The sequence below is a fragment of the Miscanthus floridulus genome, chromosome 5, assembly GCF_019320115.1.
Source record: "Miscanthus floridulus cultivar M001 chromosome 5, ASM1932011v1, whole genome shotgun sequence".
NCBI lineage: Eukaryota > Viridiplantae > Streptophyta > Magnoliopsida > Poales > Poaceae > Miscanthus > Miscanthus floridulus.
The window spans coordinates 141,819,703-141,847,646 of NC_089584.1; the positions used below are offsets into that span (position 1 = coordinate 141,819,703).

General features: G+C 44.1%; 1 protein-coding gene and 1 pseudogene across 1 annotated transcript; one reads left to right on the forward strand and one right to left on the reverse strand.

Annotated features, from left to right (window-relative positions):
* Nucleotides 1-193: 193 nt before the first annotated feature.
* Nucleotides 194-27,944, reverse strand: LOC136451004 (THO complex subunit 2-like). The gene is made up of 33 exons (XM_066451724.1): nt 27,637-27,944; nt 27,417-27,545; nt 26,358-26,399; nt 26,177-26,236; nt 26,008-26,070; nt 25,631-25,711; nt 24,266-24,340; nt 24,130-24,177; nt 23,974-24,042; nt 23,697-23,830; nt 23,163-23,238; nt 21,870-22,060; nt 21,467-21,547; nt 21,184-21,379; nt 20,611-20,799; nt 20,447-20,527; nt 20,239-20,358; nt 18,709-18,768; nt 16,500-16,627; nt 16,195-16,291; nt 15,986-16,114; nt 15,806-15,909; nt 15,289-15,466; nt 14,999-15,150; nt 13,275-13,881; nt 13,056-13,160; nt 11,788-11,943; nt 11,639-11,719; nt 11,464-11,539; nt 11,117-11,385; nt 9,402-10,433; nt 8,877-9,169; nt 194-793 (listed from the first exon to the last, which is right to left on the reverse strand). Exons 1-33 carry the CDS (start codon nt 27,778-27,780, stop codon nt 724-726), a joined length of 5,316 nt encoding a protein of 1,771 aa, XP_066307821.1. The 5' UTR covers nt 27,781-27,944; the 3' UTR covers nt 194-723.
* On the forward strand, nt 2,559-6,005 carry LOC136451005 (uncharacterized; annotated as a pseudogene).

The window sequence follows — 27,944 nt, forward strand, 5'->3', positions numbered from 1 at the left end:
AAGCTAAGGCCAGGTAAATAAATAAAAGCAAATGCAAGTTTTGTAACCTGGCTCTGCTACAATTTCCGGTCTCTTAAAGCTTGCCTGAAAAGTTATACAATCAGCAAGTAGGTCACAGTTCACCGGCAATGGTAACCTAAGGCTCACTAGGAACAGGAATCTTCCCTGATTCCTACATAAATCCAACAGCATCGATAAAATCTCTTTAAATTTTTTTTTAAAATAAAAAATTTCCTTATAAAATCCCATTGAAGTTTCTGCGTGCGCTCGAGACACAGGCACACAGCCGCAATATGTACATTTCAATTATGCTGCATCCCTAACATTATTCCTACACAAAGCAAAAATTGGTGATGCTTCCTACACCAAACATGTTAGCAGTTCGTACTAAAATACAAAATACCCGGATGGTGAGCCACTCATCTATGTTCACAGTACAATTCACTATGCCACATTCCACATTGTTTACAGCACAAAACGTATGAAGCTAAACATGGCTCATCTCCATATGTTAAATCCGCATGGGTGAGCTCGACAGGAAAGGCTTTACCGTCATATTAAGCTCCACATCCCATAACTGGCACAGTACACTATGAAACAATCTGCTTAGCTATGCTGAAACATGTTTTCTCACCACAGGAAAACATGAGATTCAAGTGCATTCACTACTGTGCTCGGAGAAAATTTATGAGGCTCAACTGAATCCATGTCAACATTGATCAGCTATTTCCGATGCTTCCTTTTTGTTTCAGTTCTTTGTCGCTTTTCCTCTTCCCATTCCCTCTCGTGCATTCTGCAGTTAAACCAAGTTAGGTTAGAAACAGAACCACAAGCATAATAAATGGAATTGCTCTTAAAACAAAATTCAAATGTCGTTAAATAGTAAATAATGTACACGTGCAAGTGAATAGCACCAGAAACCATAATACTACAAAAGTAATTCTTTTATTACTACAAAAGTAATTCTTTTATGACTACAAAAGTATAGGAGGGAAAAAAAATCTGGCTTACTAATTTGCTGTTATATTTGCCTTTCATTTGCATAAACGTAATGCATTTATTGAAAACGATTCAAACATATGAGGTAAGATGCGATTAATATTTTCCTTTTGTTACAAAGGATCGCCATAATTTAAGGGAACTTAACGAATAAGTAAACCATGCTGTTGCAGGGGGGATTTGCTTTCGAACCTAGTAACGACAAAGCCAGGGCTTGCCAAAAACACCACCAATCATGCACGACATACGGTTACCACGGTTACCACCAGACAAGGCCCCACTCGGCATTGTCATGGTAGATGGAACATTGGGCAATTTTCTATACGCTAATCATTTGGTGATCTATTATATACCAAAACTACTACAACCAACATTTGGCTACAGATACATCATTTTAGTCGGAAGTTCATCAAGGTCTCATCACAGCCTAAGAAATCATTTCCATCTTCCGCCATAGGACTAGCAACTTTTCAGCAGGGCAATGTCAAGACAACTAGGTTGCATTAGATCGTGTATATGTAATTATAGAGGATCCAGATTAGATAAAGTTTGATTGACGAAGATGGGGGCATACATGCTGTGTATGCAAGATTTTGGATGAAGTGATACAAGCGTGGTTTGCTAGGTTGGTCTGCAGCAGCAAGCACCGGGGCCAAATGACACTATCTTTACTGAATGGTGGCGCCAGGCTAGGCATCAAAGTTGAGTTAGTTGTTTGGTGGATTTGGAAACATAGAAATGGTTGTGTTTTTGAGGGGGCCTCACCTAGTCTTAATATGATCTTACAGAACATTAGAAATGAGGCCCTTTTATGGTGTATGGCAAGGGCCAAAGGTCTTGAGAGCATTTGGCCGTAGGAGTTTGATATGGATCGTTGGTCGTAGTTTTTATTCTTTCCGCAATTCTTCTGTACTAGAACTTGCCCTATTGGCCTTGTTTGAGTCTTCTTAGGGCAGTCCCAACCCAGTGTCCATGGTAGTTTCTATAGCATTGATTGTCTTGCCACGTAGGCGTTTTGATGATGTGGAAGAACAATTAAAGAGAGGTAGTAATTGTTTCTCCCCTGAGAAAACGTTTCGGCTCGGGCTCCGAAGGACCAAGAAAACACCCATCGTGCGGGTGCGTTGGGGCGCCCATGTCATTTCCATCGGCTTCATTTCGCACCGCAGCAGAATCCCATGCGCTTTTATACTGGCCGGCGTGGCCGCTGTTGCCCCCCTCGCCCGAGCCATCCGTGAGCATGCACCATCATCCTCCCATCGATCCTCTTCTGTGCCGTTATCCTGGGCGGAGAGGGCTGGCTCCATCCGACCCTCTTCTGCCCAATTGATCCCCAACCAATGCCCAGCTCTACCCGCATGACCTAGATATGCTATATTCATCCCCAATCGATCCTGCTCCATCTGCTTCTCATCATTAATCTCTGCAAGAATGGATCAATAGGGAAACGGAGGTGTGCAATAAGAGAGAAGATCGAAGAAGTCTTCTAGCTCCAGACGACGCACTAGTGCAAGCAGCAGGTGCGCCTACCTCTGTTGCCTCCGTCGGTGCTCATTGTTAGATGTATAGGAGGTATATGTGTTTTCCCTCTACTTGGAGGGCTTCTTTGCATATGTACATGTGTATACTAGCCCTCTTGGGCCTTGCAATACAGTTGGTTGGCCTCATTCTACTTCTAACATGGTATCAAGCTAGGTTTCCATCCTTACCTTCGACTGCTGAGCAGCAGCCGGCGATTTCTGCCCAACCCCGCCGGCCTCCGCATCCCACCCTCGCGCTGCTCCGCCCCGGCCATCCGACCGCATCGCGCAGCGGTCGCGAACCCGCGCCGCACGCTCGCGCGCCCCTGCGTGCCGGCCCGCCGCCCGCTCGCGCGGCCCTGCGCGCAACCGCGCCGCCCGCTCGCGCGCCGGCCCGCCGCCGCTCGCGCGGTCCTGCACGCCACCGCGCCGCCCTCCCGCGCCACCGCACTGCGCCCGCTCCCTCCCGAGCGGCCCTGCGAGCCGGACGCCTCCACCTGCGTGCGCGGCTCGTCTCCCGTGCAGTTGCTCTGCTGCCACTCTCATCTCAACTCTTTCTGTCTCCCTCTCCTCTCTTCGTCCGCGCCTGTATAGCGAGCTGTCGGTCTTGTGCTAGAGAGCCGGCCGGTCCTCCTCTCCTCTCTGTAAAAACAAAAAAAACAAAAAAAAAACAAAAAAAAAGAAGAAGAAAAAGAAGAAGAGAGGCTCGTTCTCTCCTCCATGGCGTCTCCCGGACGTCCTGGCCATGTTCTGGTCCCTCGGTGCCCTGTCATTTTTAATGGCACCAATTGGAGCGATTTTGTTTTCCATATGGAGGTCCACATGGATGGGCAGTTGCTGTGGGGCTACCTCACGGGTGAGCGGATCTGTCCTCCCCATCCTCTTCTTCCCACGCCGCCCACATACCCGCCAGATGCTGATGATGATGCCAAGAATACTTTACTTGAGGCATTTGAGGCTGAGATGGAGAGCTACCAGTCTGATCTCGGTGTCTATGAGACTTGGCTGCGCGAGGAAAAATCTGCTAAGGCTATCTTACTTGCGAGCATGGAGGTCGATCTCTCGTTATCCCTTAGAGGTCTTGCCACTTCACACCTTATGTGGGCTCACCTCCGTCGCAGCTACGAGATTCGTAACGAAGCGATGTACCTTGCTGTTGTTGACGAGGCTCAGTCGCTTCGTCAGCTTGACTCCACAGTTGAGGAATTCCACCGTCAGATGACAGCTGTCTGGCATCGCCTGGACAGTTTGGGCGCTGAGTTCTGCGGTGGTGGTACTTGCCGGTGCTGTGACCGTCACCGGGACCAGAGAGACATTCTTCGCCTTCACGAGTTTCTCTCTCGGCTTCGTCCCGAGTTCGAGACTGTTCGAGCACAGTTGCTGACTCGTCGTCCGCGCCCATCGCTCTCAGAGGCGATGCCTGAGTTACGAGCTGAGGAGACACGTCTTCGAGCTGGGGGTGTGACTCGTGTTCCGCCGCAGCCCTCCGTCCTAGCAGCCACACCTCCCCAAGTCTCTCCGCCTCCGTCTCAGCCCTCTCCTGTGGTGACGGGGGCACCTTCTGGTATTCAGTGTGGCTACTGCAAGATCTATGGTCATGAGGAGAAGGATTGTCGCAAGAAGCAGCGCGACCGATCAGGGCGTCGTGGCAGACGCTCTTTTCAGGGCTCTGGTGGTTCCTCTACTTCACAGAGCACTCGTTCCGTGTCTGCAGCGGAGCAGGAGGTTCTTGCCCTGTTTCGTCGCCTCACTACTGCAGCTCAGGCCTCCGGTCACGGGACTACAGCTCAGGCTTCTAGTTCCGCTCCTCCTCCGTCAGGTATATCATCCCCATGGTTCCTCGACTCTGGTGCCTCTTTTCATATGACACCTCATGCAACACACTTATCCTCTCTATCTTCCCCCGATCCACCTATTTCTGTTCGCACCGCAGATGGCACTTCTCTTCCTGTTGCTGGGAGAGGTGTTCTTTCGACCTCTTCGTTTAATATTCCTACTGTTTCGCATGTTCCCAAACTCACTATGCAACTCTTGTCTGCGGGTCAAATCACTGATCATGGTTGTCGCATAATCCTTGAGTCTGATTCTTGTTGTGTTCAGGATCTCCGTACGGGCCTCTTGGTGGGAACTGGGCCTAGGTGTCGGGACTCCCAACGCCTCTGGGAGCTTGATTGGTTGCGTCTTCCTTCACCCATTTTGGCTCCCACATCACCCAGTTCTCCAGCATCCGTGTCAGCTGCTTCGTCTACCACTTCTTTTGCGCAGTGGCATCGTCGTCTTGGCCACCTCTCTGGTTCTAGATTGTCCACCCTTGTTGGTAGTGGTGTTTTAGGTCCTGTTTCTGGTGACACTACTCTTCATTGTACGGGTTGTAAACTTGGCAAACAGTTGCAACTCCCCTACCCTTCTAGTGAGTCTAAGTCCCAGAAACCTTTTGATCTTGTTCACTCTGATGTATGGGGTCCTGCACCTTTTGTTTCAAAAGGGGGTCAATCATATTATGTTATTTTCATTGATGACTATTCGAGATTTACCTGGATTTATTTGATGTCTTCTCGTGGTCAATTTCTTTCTATTTACCAGCAATTTGCCACCATGATCCGTACCCAGTTCAACTCTCTCATTCGAGTTTTTCGTGCGGATTCTGCTGGTGAGTACATCTCCACTGCTCATCGTTCCTACCTTGCTGAGCAGGGTACGCTTGCCCAATTTTCATGTCCTGGTGCTCATGCTCAAAATGGTGTTGCTGAGCGCAAGCATCGCCACACTCTTGAGACTGCTCGTGCTCTCTTGATCTCTTCTATGCTTGCTCCTCATTTTTGGGCTGAGGCGGTTTCTACAGCTGTTTTTCTTATAAATCGCCAACCCTCTACTTGTCTTCGGGGTTGCACTCCCTATGAGCGTATTTTCGGCACCCCTCCTTCCTATAGCCATCTTCGTTGTTTTGGATGTGGCTGTTACGTCCTACTTTCACCTCGTGAGCGCACAAAACTAACTGCTCAGTCTGTTGAGTGTGTTTTTCTTGGGTACAGTACGGAACATAAGGGTTATCGCTGCTATGACCCTGTTGCTCGTCGGATGAGGATTTCTCGGGATGTCACCTTCGATGAATCCCGGCCTTACTATCCTCGTTCCCCTTCCGGTTCTTCTAGTACCACTGAGTCCCTCTCATTCCTCACTTTACCTGAGTGGTATTTTCCGCTGTCGTCTCCATCCTCTTCGCCCCCTCAGGTATCTTTTACTCCGCCTCCACCACCACCACCTCCTTCTCCACCTTCACCACCTCCTCCTACCTCTCCACCACCAGTCTCTCCTCCACTATCATCGTTGCGTCCTTCCCGTGAGATCACTCACTACTACACTCGTCGTCCGCGCCCGGCGCCACCACTTGACTCTTCTCCGTCCGTCCTTGGACCTCCTCCCGAGTTTCCTCCTCGTTATTCTCTTCGTGATCGCAGCACCCTTCGTCGTCCCGATCGCCTTGGCTTCACTGCTGCCATCTTGGCTGAGCCCACGACCTATCGGGAAGCTGCCGTTCACCAGGAGTGGCAACATGCTATGGCTGAGGAGATTGCTGCCCTAGAACGTACTAGCACCTGGGATCTTGTTCCTTTGCCACCTCACGTGACCCCTATCACTTGCAAGTGGGTGTACAAGGTAAAGACCCGCTCGGATGGCTCTCTTGAGCGCTACAAGGCTCGTCTTGTGGCGCGCGGCTTCCAACAGGAGCAAGGTCGTGACTATGAGGAGACCTTTGCTCCTGTCGCGCACATGACTACTGTTCGCACTCTTCTTGCAGTTGCTTCTGTTCGTCAGTGGTCGATATCCCAGTTGGATGTCAAGAATGCCTTCCTCAATGGCAAGCTGCGAGAGGAAGTCTATATGCAGCCACCTCCAGGATACTCTGTTCCTGATGGTCTGGTTTGTCGGTTGCGCCGTTCTCTCTACGGCCTCAAGCAAGCTCCTCGGGCCTGGTTTGAGCGTTTCTCCTCTGTTGTCATCGATGCTGGTTTTACGCCAAGTGATCATGATCCTGCTCTTTTTGTTCACACTTCCCCTCGTGGTCGCACCCTTCTTCTTCTCTATGTCGATGACATGATCATCACGGGCGATGATTCCCAGTACATTGATTTTGTGAAGCAGCGTCTCAGTGAGACATTCCTTATGTCTGATTTGGGTCCCCTTCGTTACTTCCTTGGTCTTGAGGTCACCTCCACATCTGATGGTATTTTTCTCTCTCAGGAGAAGTACACTCAGGACATTCTTTCCCGTGCTGCTCTCACTGATCACCGCACTGTTGATACTCCTATGGAGCTTGGTGTTCACCTACGACCCACTGATGGTGTACCACTTGCTGATCCTACTCGCTATCGTCAGCTTGTTGGGAGTCTTGTCTACCTTGGGATCACTCGTCCTGACATTTCTCACTCTGTGCATATCTTGAGTCAGTTTGTCTCAGCTCCTACCCAGCTCCACTATGCTCACCTCCTTCGTGTTCTGCAATACCTTCGTGGAACTATCTCTCGACGCCTTTTCTTCTCTCGTTCTAGTTCTCTTCAGCTTCAGGCGTATTCTGATGCGACCTGGGCGAGTGATCATTATGATCGCTACTCTCTCTCTGCCTATTGTGTTTTCCTTGGCTCCTCCTTGATTGCCTGGAAAACCAAGAAGCAGACTGCAGTTTCCCGCTCGAGTGCTGAGGCTGAGCTGCGTGCTATGGCGACAGTGACTGCGGAGGTGACATGGCTACGATGGCTTCTTGAGGATTTTGGTGTTCCTGCCACTGCACCCACTCCTCTCTCTTCTGACAGCACCGGTGCGATCAGTATTGCTCGAGACCCAGTCAAGCATGAGCTCACCAAACACATTGGCGTTGATGCTTCCTACATGAGATCGCAGGTGCATGATCTGGTTGTGACGCTCCACCATGTGCCTTCAGAGGTTCAATTAGCTGATTTCTTCACCAAGGCACAGACCCGGGCTCATCATAGTTTTCTACTCTCCAAACTCAGTGTTGTAGATCCACCATGAGTTTGAGGGGGGGTGTTAGATGTATAGGAGGTATATGTGTTTTCCCTCTACTTGGAGGGCTTCTTTGCATATGTACATGTGTATACTAGCCCTCTTGGGCCTTGCAATACAGTTGGTTGGCCTCATTCTACTTCTAACACTCATATCTCTTCTGGCTCAGTCGCAAAGCATCAAGTGCTACTGCAGCCAATGGATGATGGTGATGTGCCGCCCAACAGCTCAGAATGGTATGGTTCTGGGTATAATTTTTCACCTTATTGTTATCTGCAGTTGATTATTTGCAGATGTGTACATTATTGTATGTACCTGCAGAGTATCATGTGCATAGTTGGTACTTGATTGCTATATTTGTCTCACGTGTATAGTTGAGCATCACCTAACTGTACATATAGGCAGGGGCGGATCCAGGGCCCGGGCTGCCCGGGCTGCCCGGGCTGCAGCCCGGGGTGAGTCCATGTAGCCCCTTTAACATATGTGGTGTTTAGCCTAAAAAACTATGATTTTAATTAGACAAAAGGAGGCCTAGGAAGCAAGATCAGACTGTTTTGAACGTGAATCAGCAGCTCAGCCCGGGGCGCAGCCCCGTTTTGGATCCGCCCCTGCATATAGGCATGCGAATTTGTATGATGGCTACATGGATGCTAGTTGTAGCTGATCAACTCCTTTTTGTGATGATGCATGTGGTCATTAAATTCTTTTCCATATAGAAACTACTATAGTAACCATGGGATGCGAAGGTTAGTTCCTTATTACCCTCTCTCTCTCTCCCCCTCTAGAAAATGCTCAAAGAAACTATGGGTTGGGACTGCCCTGGCTCCTTTTCTCTCCCTAACATAGTAACATAATGATGCTGTGCGTCCGAGGTCCCATAATGTAACTTTGACCCTTGACTTTTATTGTACTATATTTGCAAACTCTCTGAATTATAATATCACGCAACATGAATCTATTCATATAAAATTCAAATGCACAATATCGATGTCCAAACATTAGTATGATTCCATAAAATACAACACACGCGCCACTTTTTCACGACTGAGGGGAGAATTGTTTTTTATTTCTGTGAAGTTCAAATTATTAGTTATTTTTACATAGCCTTATTTGGAAGGAAAAATAACATCCTATTGCGTTGCAGTTTCTGTGTAGAACATTGGAACTTCTGGGAGAATGTAATCAGAGCTAAGATGTTATGACTTTGATTTTGTCAACGGAATCCAACAAACCAAGAAAACAGAAAACAAAGAGCAAATCACAAAGTGGAAAAGATATTTATTAGAAACTGTGCAATGCATATTTGAACAAGAAATTATTCTTTATCAAACTCACTGATCAGACTCTCGACGACTTGATTTGCTTGCCGTGTCCTTGCCATGCGTCCTAGGAAGGTCATCAGCGTGCGAGGTACGATGTTGTGAAATTAACCCTTTCCTTTCTCTTTCTCGCACGTCAGACAATTGTGAGCTGCCGGATCCATGGGAGGGAGGCTGTGGAGCAGAAGGTGCATATTCCCCGGCTTCTAAAGAAGTCTGGTCTCGCTTGATCTTTCTCCGTTTAGAAGCACTAGTAGGGTCACTGTCTTCTTTCAAAGAAGTCCCCTTTTCCCTATCCCTGTCATCTACCTATACAATCAACAAAGGATCTGTAAGTCAAACATGTGGTTCTTGAAGTTAAAGCAACCTTACAAGGCAGCATATGTGAAATTACAGCTACAGGATTCTTCTGCTGTCAAATGGCAGTTAACAATCATTGAATACAGAACAAATGTAAAATTGTACTGATACAACAAAAAAGAATAGTACACAGTGGTCACACACCAGATGCAGGACATAAATTGGTAAAGACATCTTTTACCTTGTTTGATAATATATCCCTATCCTCACGCTTTCTATCACGAATATCTTCCTCTCTTCTGTGCTTCCCATCATCCTGAAATGACGAAGTATTCTCCTCTGACTGCTTCCTTTCTTTCTCGTCGCGCCTGGGAGATGACCTTTGAACATGCCTGGAGCTTCCACCCCTTCGGTCAGCATCTTCTTCACGTCGGTTGGCACCAACTGATTGGGGTACAAAACTTGCGGGAAGAGGTGGGGGTGGTGGCAAACTTTGCCCTCGGAATCGTTCATCAGAAGAATGTGTCCGGTCCACTGAAGGTTCAGCATATTTAACTTTATTCCTCTCATCCTTATTTCTATCCTCTCTACCTTTTTCAGGGGCTTTATCTGTAACTCTCTCTTGCATCCTTTCAATAGAACGTTCTCTCCTCTCCGATAATCTATCTGTTGATCTTTCAATGGCATCTTCCCCACGACGCCTTTCAGCTCGATCTATTTTTTCCCTAGGATCTCTGTCATATTTATCATCAGATTTCTCTTTCATTCTGTCTGCCCTACTTAAGTTTTGTTCCTCATTAGCACTCTTCTCATGATCCACTGAACGAAACTTATCTCCGCCACGTGAGTCCAAACTCTTTTCCTTGTCTGCATGGTGTTCACTCAAATCGGCTTCATTTTCTCCTTTCCTCCGTTTACCTGATCTATCTTGCTCCTCAATCAGAGCAGGTCTTTTTTGCTGTCTCACGGTAGAGTCAATCAGATCAGTAGACTCACCAGAGGGATTAGCTGCTCCATTTTGTGTAACCAACACTGCATTTCTTTGAGAAGATGACGAAACCTTCCGCTGCACTGGATGCAAGTTACCATTGCTAATAGTGGTATTGGTTTCTTGGGCAGCATCAGCTTGATGAGGCATTGCTTCTCTATCAACAGTTGAGACTTGTTGATTTACATTCCAGCTAGTAGATTTCCCAGCTTTTGCATCTTCCTTTGCAACATCATGCTTCATTACCTTCCCAGCATTGTGTGCACGCTTTTGTGTTGCTCTTGTCTGTTGCATAAAAGAATTGAAATAAATTCCAAAAGCTCATGTCCAACACAACATTGCTCACTGATATGCATACAAGCATAATGATTGATGATGTTTATTGATTGTAAGGCACCTTTAGGACAATGTACGTCCACGAGGAATTCAATAATTAAATAAAGAGTCAAGAAGCTCCCACACCCCCCCCCCCCCCCACCCCCTCTTGTTTTGCCGTAGCCAGGTGTTGCCTAAAACTATGAGAACATCAGACTACTGGCATCAAACATCAGACTACAACCTGACAAAATCCAAATAGCACAAGACTTCAGCAGCAAACAGTGTCCATGAAAATATAGAGGGCAAAAGTAGGCGCTAATAACCAGACTTTCAAACAAATAATTGAAATCATGACAAAAATATGGAGAGAAGAAATTACTATTCAATCAATTAATATAGTTTCACTAAATATAAATTGATATGGATTCAGGCAGGCAGACTTTTAAAACTCCGTACTACTGACAGAAAAACCACAGAATGAGCAGACCTAAATAATGATAAAGACGCATAGTGCAAGTGAAAACAGGCCTATATTCAGGGATGGGAGTGTTGGCTAAGTATTCTTGTGTTTTCTTTTCCCTTGAATTCAAATAATAAAGTATGATAACCATGCAAAATATAAACTAAAGACATGAAGAATTGACAGATACCTCAGATTCCGAAGTAGGTTTTGTAGAAACTTTAACCCCCTCATCAGACACAGGTTTTGGAGGTTCATCCACTGCACGTACAACCACTGAAGATTTCCCTTGTACGGAGGAAGATGGTATTTGAATATCAGATCCATTTGCAGGCACAGAGCTCTTCTTTTGCTGAACGTCAGGCTTCATAGCACCCTCTGACCTTTCATGCTTATTCTCTATAGACTTTGCACGGGCATTTTGATCTTTTGCCATCGAGGGATCTGCTGACTGGTTTCCTGTAGGAGATCCAAAGATTAGTGATGCTCAAGCTAATGACAAAACTTACACAAAAAACTTCTAAAGATTCCATTTACCAAGCACAGATCTTGCTGTTGCTGGCTTCAGATCAATGTGTCCCATGCCGAACTCTTCTTCAGATAGCCAAGAACTCTGCACAATAGACAGCATTACACTTGTACATATTGTACACAAATAGATGTCTCCTACTGGAGAGGGGAAAACAATAATTGGAATTATTGTAGAACTAACCTTGCGAGCAGCTAAAGCAGCAGCTACACCAGTGGCTAGAACTTTAAGATCTTCTCTCTCATCCCCTTTTAGTTTAGCCACCTGGTCAAAAAGGTTGGTGAGAAATATACCAGCAGCATAACACAAGGAATAAATGGTAATGGACTCACCCGTTTCTCAAGATTCACACCACTTTTACGAATCACCGGAAAGACACTAGAAATCTTTGTGAGCACAATAAGGGCATTTCGGATTTCCATGTATTCTTTTGATTCCATGCATTGGTTAAGCGCTTTGGTGATTCTTGAACTCCACTTCCAATGAACCTTTAGAAAATAGAAAAATACAAATTATTAAAAATGGCGAAAACCATTCAATACAGAGAACAGCGAATAACACAATCACATAAGCATCATATACTTCCTGATTTTTCAGATCAACATGGCCAAAGATATAGAGAGAATAGCAAGATACTAAGACATATACTAATATAAGGGGCGTACCCAGGGCAGAGAGCTCCCGCTCTGTGCGGGGTCTGGGGAAGGGTATCAGTGGCAAGCCTTACCCTCGCTTGTGCAATGCGAGGAGACCGCGACTCGAACCCAGGACCTTCCGGTCACAGGCGGTAAGCCTCTACCGCTTGCACAAGGCCCGCCCTTCAAGACATATACTAATATACTAATACTAAAGAGTATTTCAAAATACATAGAACTAATATCATGGATTAGTACAACAGAAGCTCCACTAAGAAAAAGTGGAGTTAAGCATGACCAATTGTACATAGGGAAATAGCAGCTACCAAAACATTAGTTCCTCAAAAAAAGTCTATATAGCCCCCCTGAACTATCATTGTTGGTCTACTTTGCCCCCTAACCTACAAAACAAGGTATTCTACCCCCTCACCTATCCAAAACCATGTAATCGAACCTCTAGGTGATTTCAATTGGTGGTTTTGCCACTGGCTTTTATGGTAAACAGTGCTCATGAAAAGCTGAAACTACGGAATTAGATCTGTAAAACAAACAGGCTTGAGCCATAGTGGTGCTGACATGTGGGCCTCGGTTGTGCCAGCAAGGCAAAACCACCGATCGAAACTGCCTAGGGGTTAGATTAAACGGTTTTGGATAGGTGAGCAGATAGAATGCCTGGTTATACCAACAGCAATAGTTCAGGGAGTTATGTAGACTTTTTCCTGATTCCAATGTATAAGTTTCCCTTCTACTCCATACCTCGCACATTCAAATTCAGGGAACTATCATTATTACTGGATTGAGTATGCACGATTCCAAAGCCACTTCATATAAACTATTGTGTTCGAAGCGTATAACAAAGGTCTGTCATGACCTTTTCTTCATTTATTACATGAGAAATGATAGAATGCACAGGGAAAGAATTTCAAGCAACAGTAAATATAACTTTAAGAACGCATAAAACCTACCCGAACAAACTGACTATAGGATACACGCTTGCTGTTTGGGTATCTGAAGTACACTGCAAAACCTGGTTTGTTTGCACATTCACGCTCATAAACAGATTCATCACTCTGCAGCGTGTTGGAGGTAAACAGTTAAGAAGCACTAAAACAATAACTGAGACTCCCAATCTTTACCATGAATACAGCAATGATAAATGTGGTAACCGTTGAGGGGGGAAATACCTTCCAATAGTAGGCCATCTTCAATGTATCATGAAAAAACCTTCCAAGCCTGCCAGCTTCAAATTCCGTGCAACAGCATATCATTGGCTGTAGGGTTTTACAGACGAGAACATCGATATGATTGACTGTGTTAAAGAAAGGAGTCCCAAGGGAGTGTAGTGTTTGGACAAATGTAGCACAATATACTGCATCTTGCATACTAAAAACACATCGTGGGAATATGCAGCGCTGTAGGAACTCCATGTTGATTTTCATTGCATCCGGACTGGAGCTCAACCACTTATCCTTTTCACGGGCTAACCTTTGGACCACAGATGCAATGTGCTGCTGGTGCTTCTGAGATTCACTGTTCAGTTTGTCGAGTAAATCTTGGATTCTCTCCTTGTCCTTCTTACGTCTTGAAATTGCAATGCTAGAGTTATCTGAGTTGTCCTCCAATTGTTTGAGATTATCATGCAGCTTATTGATTTCTGTATCATAACGGTCTTTTGGGAAGTGAAGATCATAGAGTGTTAAGCCCCAGAAAGTAGCATATAAATCTGGTGAAAGACTGTTCCAAGCTTTTGCTGGCAAAATTGACTGGACTGTGTTAAGAAGATCTGACCACCTGTAGCAAAACAGAATATTCATGTGAGTTGATAACTCAAATTACCATGGACTAATAGTCCGGTAACCATGCATTGCAGATCTTCAATAAACATGTACCAAAGTTAATTATCATTAAATCTGAGAGGTAAAAAATCCCAGCCGATTATTAAGCCAAAAAGAAAGGCATGAGTACAACTGTGCATAAAGATCATCCATGCACACATGCACAGAAAGAGCCTTCAGGTTAAGGTGAAGAACCAACCACCACCACCAGCAGCTCAAATATTTTTATGAATAGAAGAATGTCAAAGAAATGCCACTAATATTAAAAACATGTTACCAGTGTTAACCTCAACAATGATTGAAAAATAAATTCATAGTTTCAGCGTATAGTAATTCAACATTCAAGCCTTCAAGAAATTGCTAGTTTCCACAAGACATCAGGGATGATAAAGAGAAAGAGACCTCTCACCTTGGACAAAATGAAAATATATTTTGAATGGGAAAAAAAAATCTGTATTTGTGCTTTGATTGGCATTTTGGAAGAAGTATATATTTCTTTCAAAACATTCCTTTATTTGCTACTCCCTCTATTCCAAATTATAAGTCGTTCTGGCTTTTCTAGATACATTGTCTTTATTATGTCTCTAGACATACTATCTATCTAGAAAAAGCTAGAACTTATAATTTGGAATGTAGGGAGTACTATATTTGTACTTCACCAATATCATGACAGAACATGTAAGACATCAATTGAGAAGTCCAACAGTTGTGAATATTAGATAATGGCGGAGGGACACAGGAACTATTAGCCATCTTTGTGCCTCAGTATTAATAAACATAGAATGGCGATTCACCTACAATTTTGGGGGTAAAAATGGAAAATGACGATATAACATTCATAATCCATGCTACGGAATAGATAATCGAAGTGAAGAAGTAGAATCTGAAGCTTGAATCGTACGGATTCCAATGGCAAGTCAATACAAGTTACATGTACAAATTAATATACAAGTTACAGGGTGTTCAGGGATTATACTATATTGGAACCAAATCGTCTCCATCAAACCAAAACAAATGTAATGAGAAACATGCATACTCGTCAAAGGCAATCTAATTAATCATGGAAGACTTACATGATTGGTTCCTGAGACGAGTCAAGATGTAAGATAAGATCATCAGATGATACAGATTCTCCTTCCTCGTTGTCATCAAGAGGCCAACAAGTGTCACCTCCATTACTGCTCTTAAAAAGCCGCATCACTGGGCGGTATATAAGGAAAGCAACCTGGATATAAAAATAAAGACCACTATGTTACCATAATGAAGAACAGTACTGAAACAAGTAGCACCACCCACACCCAGACACAAGGCAACAACAAAGGTCAGCAAAAGAGCAGAGGTGGTAGAAACCAAAATTTACTACCTCTGGCTCAATGTGGTATTTATGGACCAGATCTTGCAAAGGAGGTATTAGTTGAGCATAGGCGGTTGGAGTTACGGCGCTTGAAAGAAACTCAACATACTGAAGAAGTATTCCATGGCATCTATCAAACTGCTCACTGACCATTTTGATATATGTGGCATCTGCGTTTATTATGATCCTGGGAATAGAAATGGATTTATCAAGATTTAAAATAGGTGCATAAAGCTAAAATTAAATATGACAGGATCTATTGCCAACACATGAAATTTATGGAGGGGGGGAGGGGCATAGGCCACACTAAGGGCCAATTTGCCATATAAAAATATAATTTTACAAATTATGTCAGCCAATGCTTGACCCCCTACCCTACTCCAGTCCTTATTTCCTTTGGTGTGTAAATCATTAGTAATCACGCCATTTCATATTTCTGCATCGCCATTTGAATGCTTTGGAACAAACACATGAAACAAAAACAAGATGCCTGATAGTGGCTCCACCAAATTAATCAAAATCTTACTTGGACCGATGCTGAGCAATAAGCAGTAACATAGGAACTGCAAGTTTGGGCTCTTCTTTTGGAAGCAACGAATCCCTTAGCCTATTTGTGGACTTACTCAACACCTGCCAAAGAATTACATTTTTCGGTAAGGAAATAGTTTTATCTTAATATGCTGCTGAGATAGATGATTTTTCCAACCTTATAGTTTCTTGTTGCTCCGAACAGTGAAGCTTGCTGCCGCAAAGTCTCACTTCCTGCCATAGCATCGACCTGTTCCTCTGTCATGTTCTCGGTGTACTGCACATTCGCCATTTGCTGAATGAGCTCCTGCATGGCTAATTATGTTAGGCTTCAGCCTCATACGATTCAAAGGCAGAAAGAAAGCTTAAAAAGAGCAGCCAAGAGACCTCCAGGACAACAAGTTCAATGCCCACACCCTTCTTCAGTTGATTAACAAGATACTGCAAAAGGCTTTTCAGTTCCACAGCATTATGCTTCTTGCACCTGTAAAAATTGAATTGGATCAAAACAGAGTCAGCGGCAGAATATACTTTATCTTTAATAATTGGGAGCACAAATAAAAATCTGAAAACTGAATACGAGAACTCTTAATAAATGTAATGAATTTGGAAAGAGTAATCAAGTGCAATAAAGTAATATAAATGTAGGATACCAGAATGTAATAACAGTTTCGGAGTCAAAAGGTACATACAGGTGCCCCCAAAAGGATGCAAGACATTGAAGCCAATCTGAGAGATTAAGTCCATCATCTTTAAGTTTCGCACGACCACCTTGTGCCAAGCGTTCAATGACAATATATTGCAAGATGTCGTACTCCAGCTGTAAATGAAGTATACAATTAAACAATGCTGTAAACAAAACAGATGATAATCCAAAGGCACGTTAAAATAAGGAAAAAGTCTGTTTTTGGCCCTCCAACTATGGCAGCAGTTTGGTTTTAGCCCTCCAACTCGAAAACCAGACACCCGCAGTCCCTCAACTCTCAAAACCGTTTAAAATTGGCCCTCACGCCGATTTGACCGTGGTTTCCGCACAGTAAACCCGCCACGACCCCGCCTGTCAGGCCTTTCCCTCTCACCGCCAGGTTGGGCCCACCTGTCATCCCCTCCCTCTCTTCACAGGCCCCGCCTGTCAGGCCTTTCCCCAACCGGCAGCGAAACAGAGGCAGGGGAGGGAGATGGCCGGTGATTTCTCGCCGTCGGCGAGGAATCCAGCGAAACCGAGGGCACCGGCGTGCTCCTCGCGACGAGCCACACCTAAAGGTGCCTAGGGTTTAACCCCTACCGAGCTCTAACTAGGGCGGCGGCGTGCATGGCGGACAGCGACGAGGGCCCGACGGCGCTCCAGCGAAATCCGACCATGGCGGGCGCGGCTAAGCTCGGTACAAGCTTCTAGGGTTCGCGGGGAAGACGAGGGAAGGAAGAGAAGGGAGTGAGAGAGCTCCGGTGATAGCCGGCCACGGAAAGCTCGAAGTCCGGCGAGCCCCGGTCATGGCGGGCGGCGGCGGAAGTGGCCAATAGGCCCTCACCTAGGCTCGATCGACGCTGCGAGTGGGTGGAGATGGTGGCGTGAAGCAAGGCGGAGCTACTGGCGTGCTGGCTCAGGCAATGGCGCAGCTGCGGTGGCGCACGAGCTCGGCGGAGCTCCTCGGCGTCGCTGCAGCTCGATTTCTCCGCGGCGAGCATGCGATGGAGATGCCGACGGAGTCGCAGTCGCTACCGAGCTCTTCTACGCCGAGGCCGCCGTTGTCCGTCCGCTCGCCGGAGTCCCGCACCTCCGCCGCCTCCTCTGCTCCCCCTTCTTCCTCCTCCTCTCCTCTGCTCTCTGCTCTGCCGCCGTCGCCGCGCCCTGCTCCACCGCGCCTCTGCTCTCCCTTTCTTCCCCAGCACCGACCTACACCGGAGCCGAAGCTGCTACCGCCGTCGCCGTGCCCTGCTCCACCGCGCCCCCAGCTCTCCTCTTCTCCCTCTGCTCCCCCGCCGCTCAGCCACCAAGCGCCGCCACCGCCCTGCGCCGACGAGCCAAACCGCGCTGCTCCCCTGCTTCCCCCTTCTCCCTTCTCTGCATCTCCGCTCTACTCTCCCTTTCTCCCCCAGCTCTCCGACCAAACAGATCACACGGTGAGCCTCGTCGTCGCCGCCGTGCCGCTGTCAACGTGGCTAGCCTCGCCCGAGCCTCTAGAGCCACATCTAGAGCCCTAGCAGGCCTCGTCGAAGCCCTAGAAGGCTAGAAGGACCCCGCTGGAGCTTCACCGACACACAGGGAGCCCCGCCGTCATCCCCGTGCCGCCGCAGTGCCATTGCCGCCCGCCCTGAGCTTCAATCCGCCACCTTTAGCCCCTCGGAGTATTCACCGTGACCTCGCGGAACCATAGACCCCCTTCTTTGCCTCCCTGAGCCGCCGTAGAGCGCGGCCGAGCAAGTTCGCCGCCGACGAGAGCGCGGCTGAGGAGGAAGAGAGGCAGTCGTGCCCCTTGCCGCGCTCGTGTGCACTCGGTGCACCGTGCGCCGCTCGCACCAGCGCCCGCGTGAATTCGGTCAGAGGCCTGACAGGCAGGGCCCGCGAAGAGAGGGAGGGGATGACAGGTGGGCCCAACCTGGCGGTGAGAGGGAAACGGGGTCGTGGCGGGTTTACTGTGCGGAAACCGCGGTCGAATGGGCGCGAGGGCCAATTTTAAATGGTTTTGAGAGTTGGGGGACTGCGGGTGTCTGGTTTTCGAGTTGGAGGGCTAAAACCAAACTGCTGCCATAGTTGGAGGGCCAAAAATGGACTTTTTCCTTAAAATAATTGTAGCTGATACAGTAAAAGTGTAGTGCTACATTCATAAATCATACAATAATTACAATTAAACATAAAAAAATGCACTATACAGTATACATAGATAAAATAATAGCAACTACCTGAGTCAAGTACTTGAATGCATCCACAACTGGTGTAATCATATCCCTGTATGCTTCAACCTGCAAATTTTGGCATGTAACTGTAAACAAATCGGAAAAATACACAATAATATAAGGCATAGCATAGTGCAAACAACCCAAGATATGACTAAAAATTTTGTTCCAGGATCACTGAATTGTACTCCATCCATTCCAAATTATAAGATGTTTTGGCTTTCCTAGATACATAGCTTTTGCTATGCACTTTGATATACATTATGTCTAGATACATAGCAAAAGCAATGTATCTACAAAAGTCAAAACGCCTTATAATTGAGGGAGTAAGTATAAATTTCAACACTAAAGAAAGTGTGATAATAAATATTGCTCCCTCCAGACCAGTCTTCTAGGTACAAGAAGTACAAAAACGTATACCAAAGCAGAGTGTCAATCGTTGTGCTAGTCCCCCCCCCCCCAACTAGCACAGGAAGGACCGCATACAACGAACAAAGGAATATGAACAATGCCCTAACTACAGCATGCAAACAACCACTTAGGCTTCTGTGAGACTGATTAATACTGCGCCCTTTGGACTCTTCGGTACCTATGTATACCGTATAAACAGGACTTTTTCCAAAATCACTAATGCCTAAGAAACTGGTTTAGAGGGAGGTGAATCTAGAGACCCACTGATGAACTGTGTCCCTGCACCGCAATTACCCTAACATGACCAAAAAATGATTAATTTGCAGTGCCCACAAGTGCAAGGTTAGTTGAAAATTAGGGATATTGTCTAAATTCCACGTATTAGAGATAAGTTTCCAAAAGTCAGATATTATCTCTTTGGGATCATGTTCAGTCATCCCTACAAAAGGAATAACCACGCTCCCAAATGCAGTCCATAACGAATTACAAATAGTGAATGTCTTAAAATCTCTTCTAAACTTCTCACTCCATTCACGCCGATTCCAATACATACCTTTCTCGTCATATCTTGTTTTCCTCAGGACAATAATCATCCCATTGTCAGTTGGACCAATTCTCAACAAGGGACAATTACCTGGGGGTGACTTCGCATTAAATATATAAACATACTCCGATGACGTTTATTAGGCAGATGTACAAGCAGCTTAACGTAACTAACCTTTTGTGTGTGTGTGTGTGTGCGTGTGTCGGGGGAGAGGGGGGGGGGGGGGGGGGGGGGGGGTCTAGTTATGCAGGGCACCAGTGGCATGGTACCAATAGCCAGCTATGCCACTGTGGCATATCAAATAGCATTGCAACAGGAAAGATCATGGCCATTGGCGGATGCCATGCATGGCAACAAGATATTGAACTATGGAGTTACATGATTGATTTGAAAAGGCTAAACAGAAGTCATTCAAAAAAACATCAACAGTTGCTGGGAAATAGGCATGGTGGTTCAGGTTTCCCAAGGAAACACACTGTTTGGAACTTTGGCTATGCAGCACATGATATTTTCTAACTGAAATCGAATAACTACCAACCCTAAAAACAGTGAATACATCACACAACTTCTGTTCCACGTACCTGTTGGACAATTGTCCTAAGCACAGTCATGGGATTCGCATGGGCAAGTTTAGCCACCATGCGGCCAAGTGGCTTCAGGTTTTCCTTAGCCAACCGTTTTAGGAGCCTTCTGGTGTCCAGCTGATTAAAAAAAAGATGTGCATGAATTTAAAACTTGACATGGAGTGATAGATTAGAAAAAAAACGTTAAACAGAATAGAAAGGTAACCTTTGCAGTTTGCCTTGCAGCAAGGACAATTGGGTTTTGTTCGGTCTCCTTCTCCCATTCACCATACAGACGATAGCGGGCCTGGAAACTAAGGATAGTCAAGGTACTAAATAAATTGCTAAGAGCATGAATAGAGCACTACAAAATTATATAATATAACAAACCTCATATGGAAGAAGGGAAAGAACCCCCCATATCTCCATATCAACAGCAGGATTAGCAGGGATAAGCTGCAACGAAGGAAACAAGCACGAGCCAAGTGCTTCCTCAATTCGAGATTCTGGTGAAACTACATTTGCCGCACGGGTAGACTCTTTTGATGAGTGGTAGTACGCTTTTAATACTCTGCAAACCTAAAAAGTAAACATGGACGATGGATCACTAAGTACATGATGTTCAATATTTTCACTAGTAGAGTATTCATGTGAAACTGGATACTTGGAAATTCCAAGCAAAGAATGACAAAATTATAACATTTTGCACTGCAAGGCTGCAAAACTTGGTTGTTGATTTGTTATAACTAGGCAACAACAGTGACATTTTGGTTTATCGCAACAAATGGAGGAAATTCTAGTCATGACTTATGACAATAGATGCAATGCAAAGGCTAGTGTGGTGCTTCTGTAAGAATTCCAACGCCGCAATCAATAATGTGGCATCTGTACACTGAACTAAGCCATCAGTTTGGCAGCAGCAAGTATGCATGATAGTGAGCAGTGGTAAAAGATTTAAGTCACCTTTTGAAGTAATTGAGTATCACGATGAAGATATGGTCCACAAGCGGTGAGCATTTGGAAAAACTCCTTTGGCAGATCAAATGAACTTAAAAACAGAGCAGATGTGCCTGTCTGGTCAGCATCATTTCTAGGAGGCAAGTAATAATACAGGTGACAAACTATATAATAGGCTGAAGACATTGTCTTTTCAATCATTCTGCACAAAGGAAAAATAAAGGCAAATATATGTTAAACTGCATAAACCCAAGAAATATAATCATTGGAACAAAAGAATACAACAAACCTAAATAATCCATCACAGATTTCAATGTGCTCAACAGGATTTAGGTGTGCAAGACGCTCAAAGAGTAGTTGTGCATGATACCTAGGAAAGAACAAAGGGAATCAATCAGTAATCTTTACAACAATAATAAAGCATTTTTCTTCCAATCAAGTCACAGTAATATTTACAGCAATAATAAAGCATTTTTATTCCAATCAAAGTCAGTCTAGACTAAAAAGTGCTTTTAAATATCTTATTATCTTCACAGTATGATTATACAACAATTATGCTTACAAAATGCGCAAAAATACTGGTGCATCTACTACAGAAATGTGATTGCCGAATAAAACAATAAAAATACATCTAACTTTATTTAGTTTAATCATAGATCAAGTAAAAAAACAATGGAACATATGTATATTACCAGTCATTGACAGAGAGAAAACCAAGAAGAAGCCCAAGTTTCTGGTTCTTCTCCATCTCAGGGGCTCGCTCCCCAACTATATCATTTTCAATCTCCAATGCTGTATACATATTGATAGTGATTTCTTGTTTCTCGTCATCCATAAGGTCCTTTCCAGTAGCAGCAAGGTTGATTTTGCCAATTTTATTAGCCTGAAGTCAAGAGAAAGAGTAAGCTCGTTAGTCATAGCTTCAATGTCCTATACTACTTAAAAAGAAATCAATACGGACATATCTTTAATGTAAGATCAAATTCACATGTGGAGGTAGAAATTGTTACAGTCAAGAAACAAAAGACTAAAGCTCTTTCTGTTTTCCATCTATACCTAATAATAAAGAGGCAGAATTTCAGCTCTTTTTTTGGTCCGTCCATTTTTTTGATCTGTCCCCCTCTAACTACTGAACAATGGAGAGTTTCTTCCGTCCGGACTTATATATATAAACCCATGCTCTCATGTCAAGATAGAATAGCTCTTGTATAGCGCGATACAGAGTCCGATTCCAAAACGTATTGGGTCGTGTATGTGGGGCTTCTTAAGATAACCTAGATAGATAGGAATCCTAATCCAAATAGATCTCCCCAATCTGAGTAACCTGAAAAGGAATTCTAATTCAAATCCTTTTTGTTTCTTTCTTTTATTTATTATTTTTCCATTGAACGTCCTGGTGAGAACCCTTCTAATTTTTCAGTTCGAACTCTCCGTCCACATTAGCACGGTAGCAGCGGTAGCCAGTAGCCCAGGTTCTATGCACAATTTGATTCTGTAACTTTCGTGTTGCTATATATACAAGCCAGATAAAAAAAAGAGAAGGCCATATACCTGTGGTTAGGTGTGGTGATGTGGGCAACCATAAAACATGATCGATTTATTACGTGCTACTGTATATACAAGCCAGATAAAAAAAGGCCATATACATGTGGCTAACTGGCTAAGTGTAGTGACGTGGGCAACAATTAATAAAACATGATTGATTTTTTATTATCCAAACCAATTTTTTTTATTGTTCCATGGGACTCTTTCATTTTATTTCCCGTTGCAACGCACGGGCATATTTGCTAGTTATGACAAAAGGGGGAAATAGTGTAACATGTAACATAATCATGTAGTATATGTCACATGATGGGATGGCTGTACATAAGACTTTTAGTTCAAGAAACTTCTAAACTTTTCCCTCCCTCAACCTTCTTTCCTTTTTGCCACTCCCTTTCATGCTACTCTCCTTGGCCAGTTACAAACTTATAAGGAATACCAACCTCATCAATTCTTCTTGAAATGAAAGAATCAAAATGCTCAAACGCCTCGTCGTCATTTGGAAGCAAGTGAGAATAGCTGGCGAGAGAAAAAATTGGTCATGACACATCCCATTTGAGAAACAAATAGATTCAGCACCAATCAAACTATATATAGAACATAAAAAAAGAACACAGAGAGACTGCAGTCAGTGAAATCGCATATTCATATGAGTTCCCTTTGGTTCAGTAGCACCTATATTTGCACAAACTTGAGGAAAATGAACTGAATAACTGATAGAACCCTAATAATACTGAAAACAGTGATAAAATTGTGAAACTAGGAAGTGCCCACCACGGTACAGATAAAAGATTGAAGAAAGAACAAAGTTTTTTTGTTGGTTACACCTTGAGAAAACCAGAGCTAGAAAACCTCACAGCATTATATAAAAATAAAAAAAACTGACAATCGTTTAAATTACAGATTTATAATGATCTATACGATGACTATAGCCATCATGAATTCTCCATGGATGAGAGGACTATTAGGAAACATACACATTATCAAGGTCAATGAATCCAGATTTGATCAATAAAGCTGCTGTTCTTAAAAGGCCAGATGGAACAGTGCTGTTGACATCCAATCGTTGATAGTACTGGAATTTGAACCCCAAAGTTTGAGCAGCATGGGACTGTAATAGAGGAAATCATAAGACATTGAGAAAACACTGCATTAATTATGACAAAAATCATGTAAAATGTGGTAAAAAAACTGAAAGCATGCATAAATTATGAGACTACTATTATTGGATACTGGTTCTAATAGAACAAATACCTTTGGAAAAAGAGGTATGAGCTGATGAAAGATGTTACTATCTTGATAAAGTTCAAAGCATTCCAACACCTGGCAGACAAGAATAACAGAATTACACAACTTCAACAACACACTCTCCGACATTTAATAACAGTGGCATAGCAAACGAAGACTCACAATATCAAATACACGATTTGGGTCCAGATCAAAATGGCCAATCAATGACTGTCACAAAATAAACAATTTGTTATTACACAGTACTGGTAAAAAGGCTAAAAATATAGCACAGTGGGAATTAAGGCCTACAGACAACCTTTATAATGCTGATCGTAACCGAAGAAGAATTCTGGCAAGCCAGATCTGAACCAACTTGACAAAGGAGTGTCACCTGAATGATCCACACACATAGATGGGTACAGTAAGAAACCGATAAACTTCAATAAGCATCACAAAAGAACCTTACGAAACTATACGAGAACATGATTGGCAGAAATCGCAGACAGTAGCAAGGTACAATCATTCAGGTAATTTTCAAAGTACAAATCTATATACAGATAGAGGACGTGGTATTCCTAAGCATAGCACGCTTAGCATTTCTTTCCAAAGTGACTAAATTGGAGAATATGCCATCTAGAATAAAGCTAACACGTTTCTAACAGTTGTTTTGGCAATTATAAACTCATAACTTCCTGCTATATTGATATTAACTTACAATCCTTAGCATCAATATTAGCTTATGACTTTAATGGACACACATTGAACAGTGCACTTGTTTGCTACTCCCTCTATTCCAAATTATAAGACATTTTAGCTTTTCTATGTACATAGCTTTTGTTATGCACTTAGATATACACTGCCTTTTTTTGCGAGGAAGATATACACTATGTATAGATACATAGGAAAAGCAATGCATATAAAAAGCCAAACCATCTTATAATTTGGAACGGAGGGAGTACTAATAATCTAAATGTTCAGGTCGTTGGTAGGTTGACAACCCTCGGGCATCTCTAAGAAATTCTAGGGGGGAAATGTAATAGCAGGATACTTTACCAAATTTTGACCCCATCCTAAGAAACTACTTCTTACTCCAGTATATGGATTGTCGCAGCTTCTCAATGTCCACTCCTCACCCTATGGTTGTGACAAGGTGCAACAGCAGAGGCTACAAGAGTGATCAGACCAGTCACGACATTCGAGGTGCAACATGTGCTGTGGCAAAGTTTGATCAGGCTAGTACAAGAGCCAAGCATGCACTTTCAGACAAGGACAAAAGCCAGCCAGATGGACAAGGCAGTATGGCAGACAAACCATCAACAACGATTCAAGGAACAGGATTATGGTTATCTTTATTCATAGCAAAGCATGGGCATTATTAAACTAGTCAATTAAGCATCCCAGTGTATATTTTAGCCCTTATAGAAAGAAAACGGATTCTTGGACCTCTTTCACGCGGTAACATTGCTTTCACGCTCATGTCACGTCAAGGTACCGCAGAAAAAAGAACCGCAAAAACCCAATCCAATTTTTTCATAATCGATTAGTTAACATGGTGGTTAAGAAGGGCATCATTCAATGTTTTACAGGGATGGCCCAATCAAGCAGAATATATGCTACTGCTCTAAAATTACTACAAGAACAAAAAAAGGAACACAAAATCAGGACAAGTAGATATACATACCAACTTGGCATAGCCCTCACTTTCCTCCCTTAAGAGGTTGAATTTAGTTTGCTGGTAAAGGAGCCGTGTGTTGACCCTAACCTGTTACCGATTATTTAAATCAAATATCAATCGACCATACATAGTTAATGTTAAAAGAAAAAAAACAAATCAGCAAATAACATGAGGCAAAAGTAAATCACTCAAGAACCATGATAATGGGGGAAAGGTCAGGAGGTGAAAGTGTTTGAGAAAAAATAAGGATATTATGAATTTATCATGGTAAATATGAGTTTTCATAACAAAGTTTATCAATGTGTGCCCACGATAAGATGCCCGCATAAAACGCCATGACTCAACGCGTATGACAGATTGACAAATCATCACATTATGCATACCTCCTTGGATTTTAAATCCTGGCCTTTCAGCTTACTCTGTTCAACCTCCCAAAGGAAATCTTCCTTCAAGACCATGGGTGGAGGAAATAGAAAGCATGTATCAGCTTTATCTTAAATTGATGCCAACAGAGATATGGTCGCTAGCACAAGGAATAAAAAAAAAACTCACTTCACATCGCTCTTGCAGAAGCCTAGGCGCAGTAATCGAGGACTCCAGAAATGACTTAGTCTGCAAGATGAGTATTCAAATAGAAATCAATGAGCAGTCCCATTTTTAAATCAAAAGGAAAGTAGACAGCGAGGAGTATGAACTGTTTCATTTGCTTTAAAAGTCATGCCTAGCTTATTACCATTTTAACAAGACGGCTGCGATATTCACCAGAGATTGTAATCTGCATGTTGAAGTAAGTTAGCCTGGCTAAACACTGTTAGAGGAGTGCCACTAAACCGAAACACAAGGAGAAAAAACTTATCCAAAAAAAAGCACAGGTGCCAAAGCTCATATCAGGTAAAAGCAGTGAATCATGGGTCAAAGTCTAATAACCCAATTGCAGCAGATAAATAACAAAGCAACAGAGGCAAGAAGACATTTAAATTATATGACAGGAAATGGTAAGTGACACAGTGAATAATATCATTTGCATTTATACATCGCCATCTCTACTGTCCACCATTTAGTTGAAAGAAATGCATCGAAACAGAACTTCTTAGAGACACCTCGAGGCTAATCTATTTTTTTTGGTAATCGGTATGCACCCAGAACAGTTCAATTTTGGATAAATCATGCCTTAAAGGACATCTAGCGCCACGTGTGTTCAGTTTTTAATCACGTAAACAGAAACTAAAAGATATGCATGAACTTTTGACCCTTAATAAGCTTCCTTATGTGAACAAGCTTTCTCCAGTTACCATAGAAGCTCATCAAAGGTCTGCACATGATCGGTTGGCAAAAAAGTTATCTACTGCTAGTAAAAAGAACATCCATCATCCATGTGTACAAGGCTGCTGACTAGGTCATGTCATAATAGATTTGCCTGAAAACTATCTGGTTCATCTCTGGTCAACCAAAAAATGGTACCTAAGTACTAACCTAGAACAGCATTGATTGGATTTGTTTATGTTACAACTTCAGCTGAAATTTTTTATTACAACAGCACTCATAGTACATGAAACAATAGTAAAAGTGGTAGCCTAACATCTGCCTAGAGCTAACACATCCTGTCCAATTCCACTGCAAAGCTATTCAAAGCACCAAATAATTCAGCTATATTGTCGATCCAGCTACTACAACAAGCAATACACGCTACAAAGTGGCCAATTCAGTCATACACACATAGCTAGTGCCACAAAAAGATACAATCATATCGCTAGCCACATCACTGGCATCAGAACTAGTGGCATATACTCACATCCTGTCCTAGGTGAGCAATGATATCAGCGAGCACGGAGCCGAGCTCCTCCTCCCGCCGTGCCTCCTCCACGAACACCACCGACTCCAGCGCCACCCGGCTCTTCTGCGGCGGCAAGTCCCCCAGCACCTGCTCGGCCCAGCCCACCCAGTCAACACAGAAGTACCAGCCGGTGGAGGAAAACCTAATCACGGAGCAGCCCGAACTGTCGGAAGCTTACGATCGCCCAGCAGAGCTCGTAGAGGAAGCGCGCCATGGGCACCGGATCAGGGATGCGGAAGGCGCCGGCGGACTGGCCCTTCCATTCGAGAAGGCACTCCTCCGTGATGTGCTTGTAGTTGGGCGCCTGCAGAGGGGGCGACATGGCGGCGGCGGCAGTGTTGGTTTGAGTGAGGGTTTTGGAGGATTAGGGTTTCATGGGAGCTGCCGAGGTCAGAAAGAGGAGCAGGACGGTGGCGATGAGAGATTGGGAAGGGGAAGGGGAAGGAGGAAGACGGGGACGGCAGAAGCGCGGTGTGTGCGAGAACG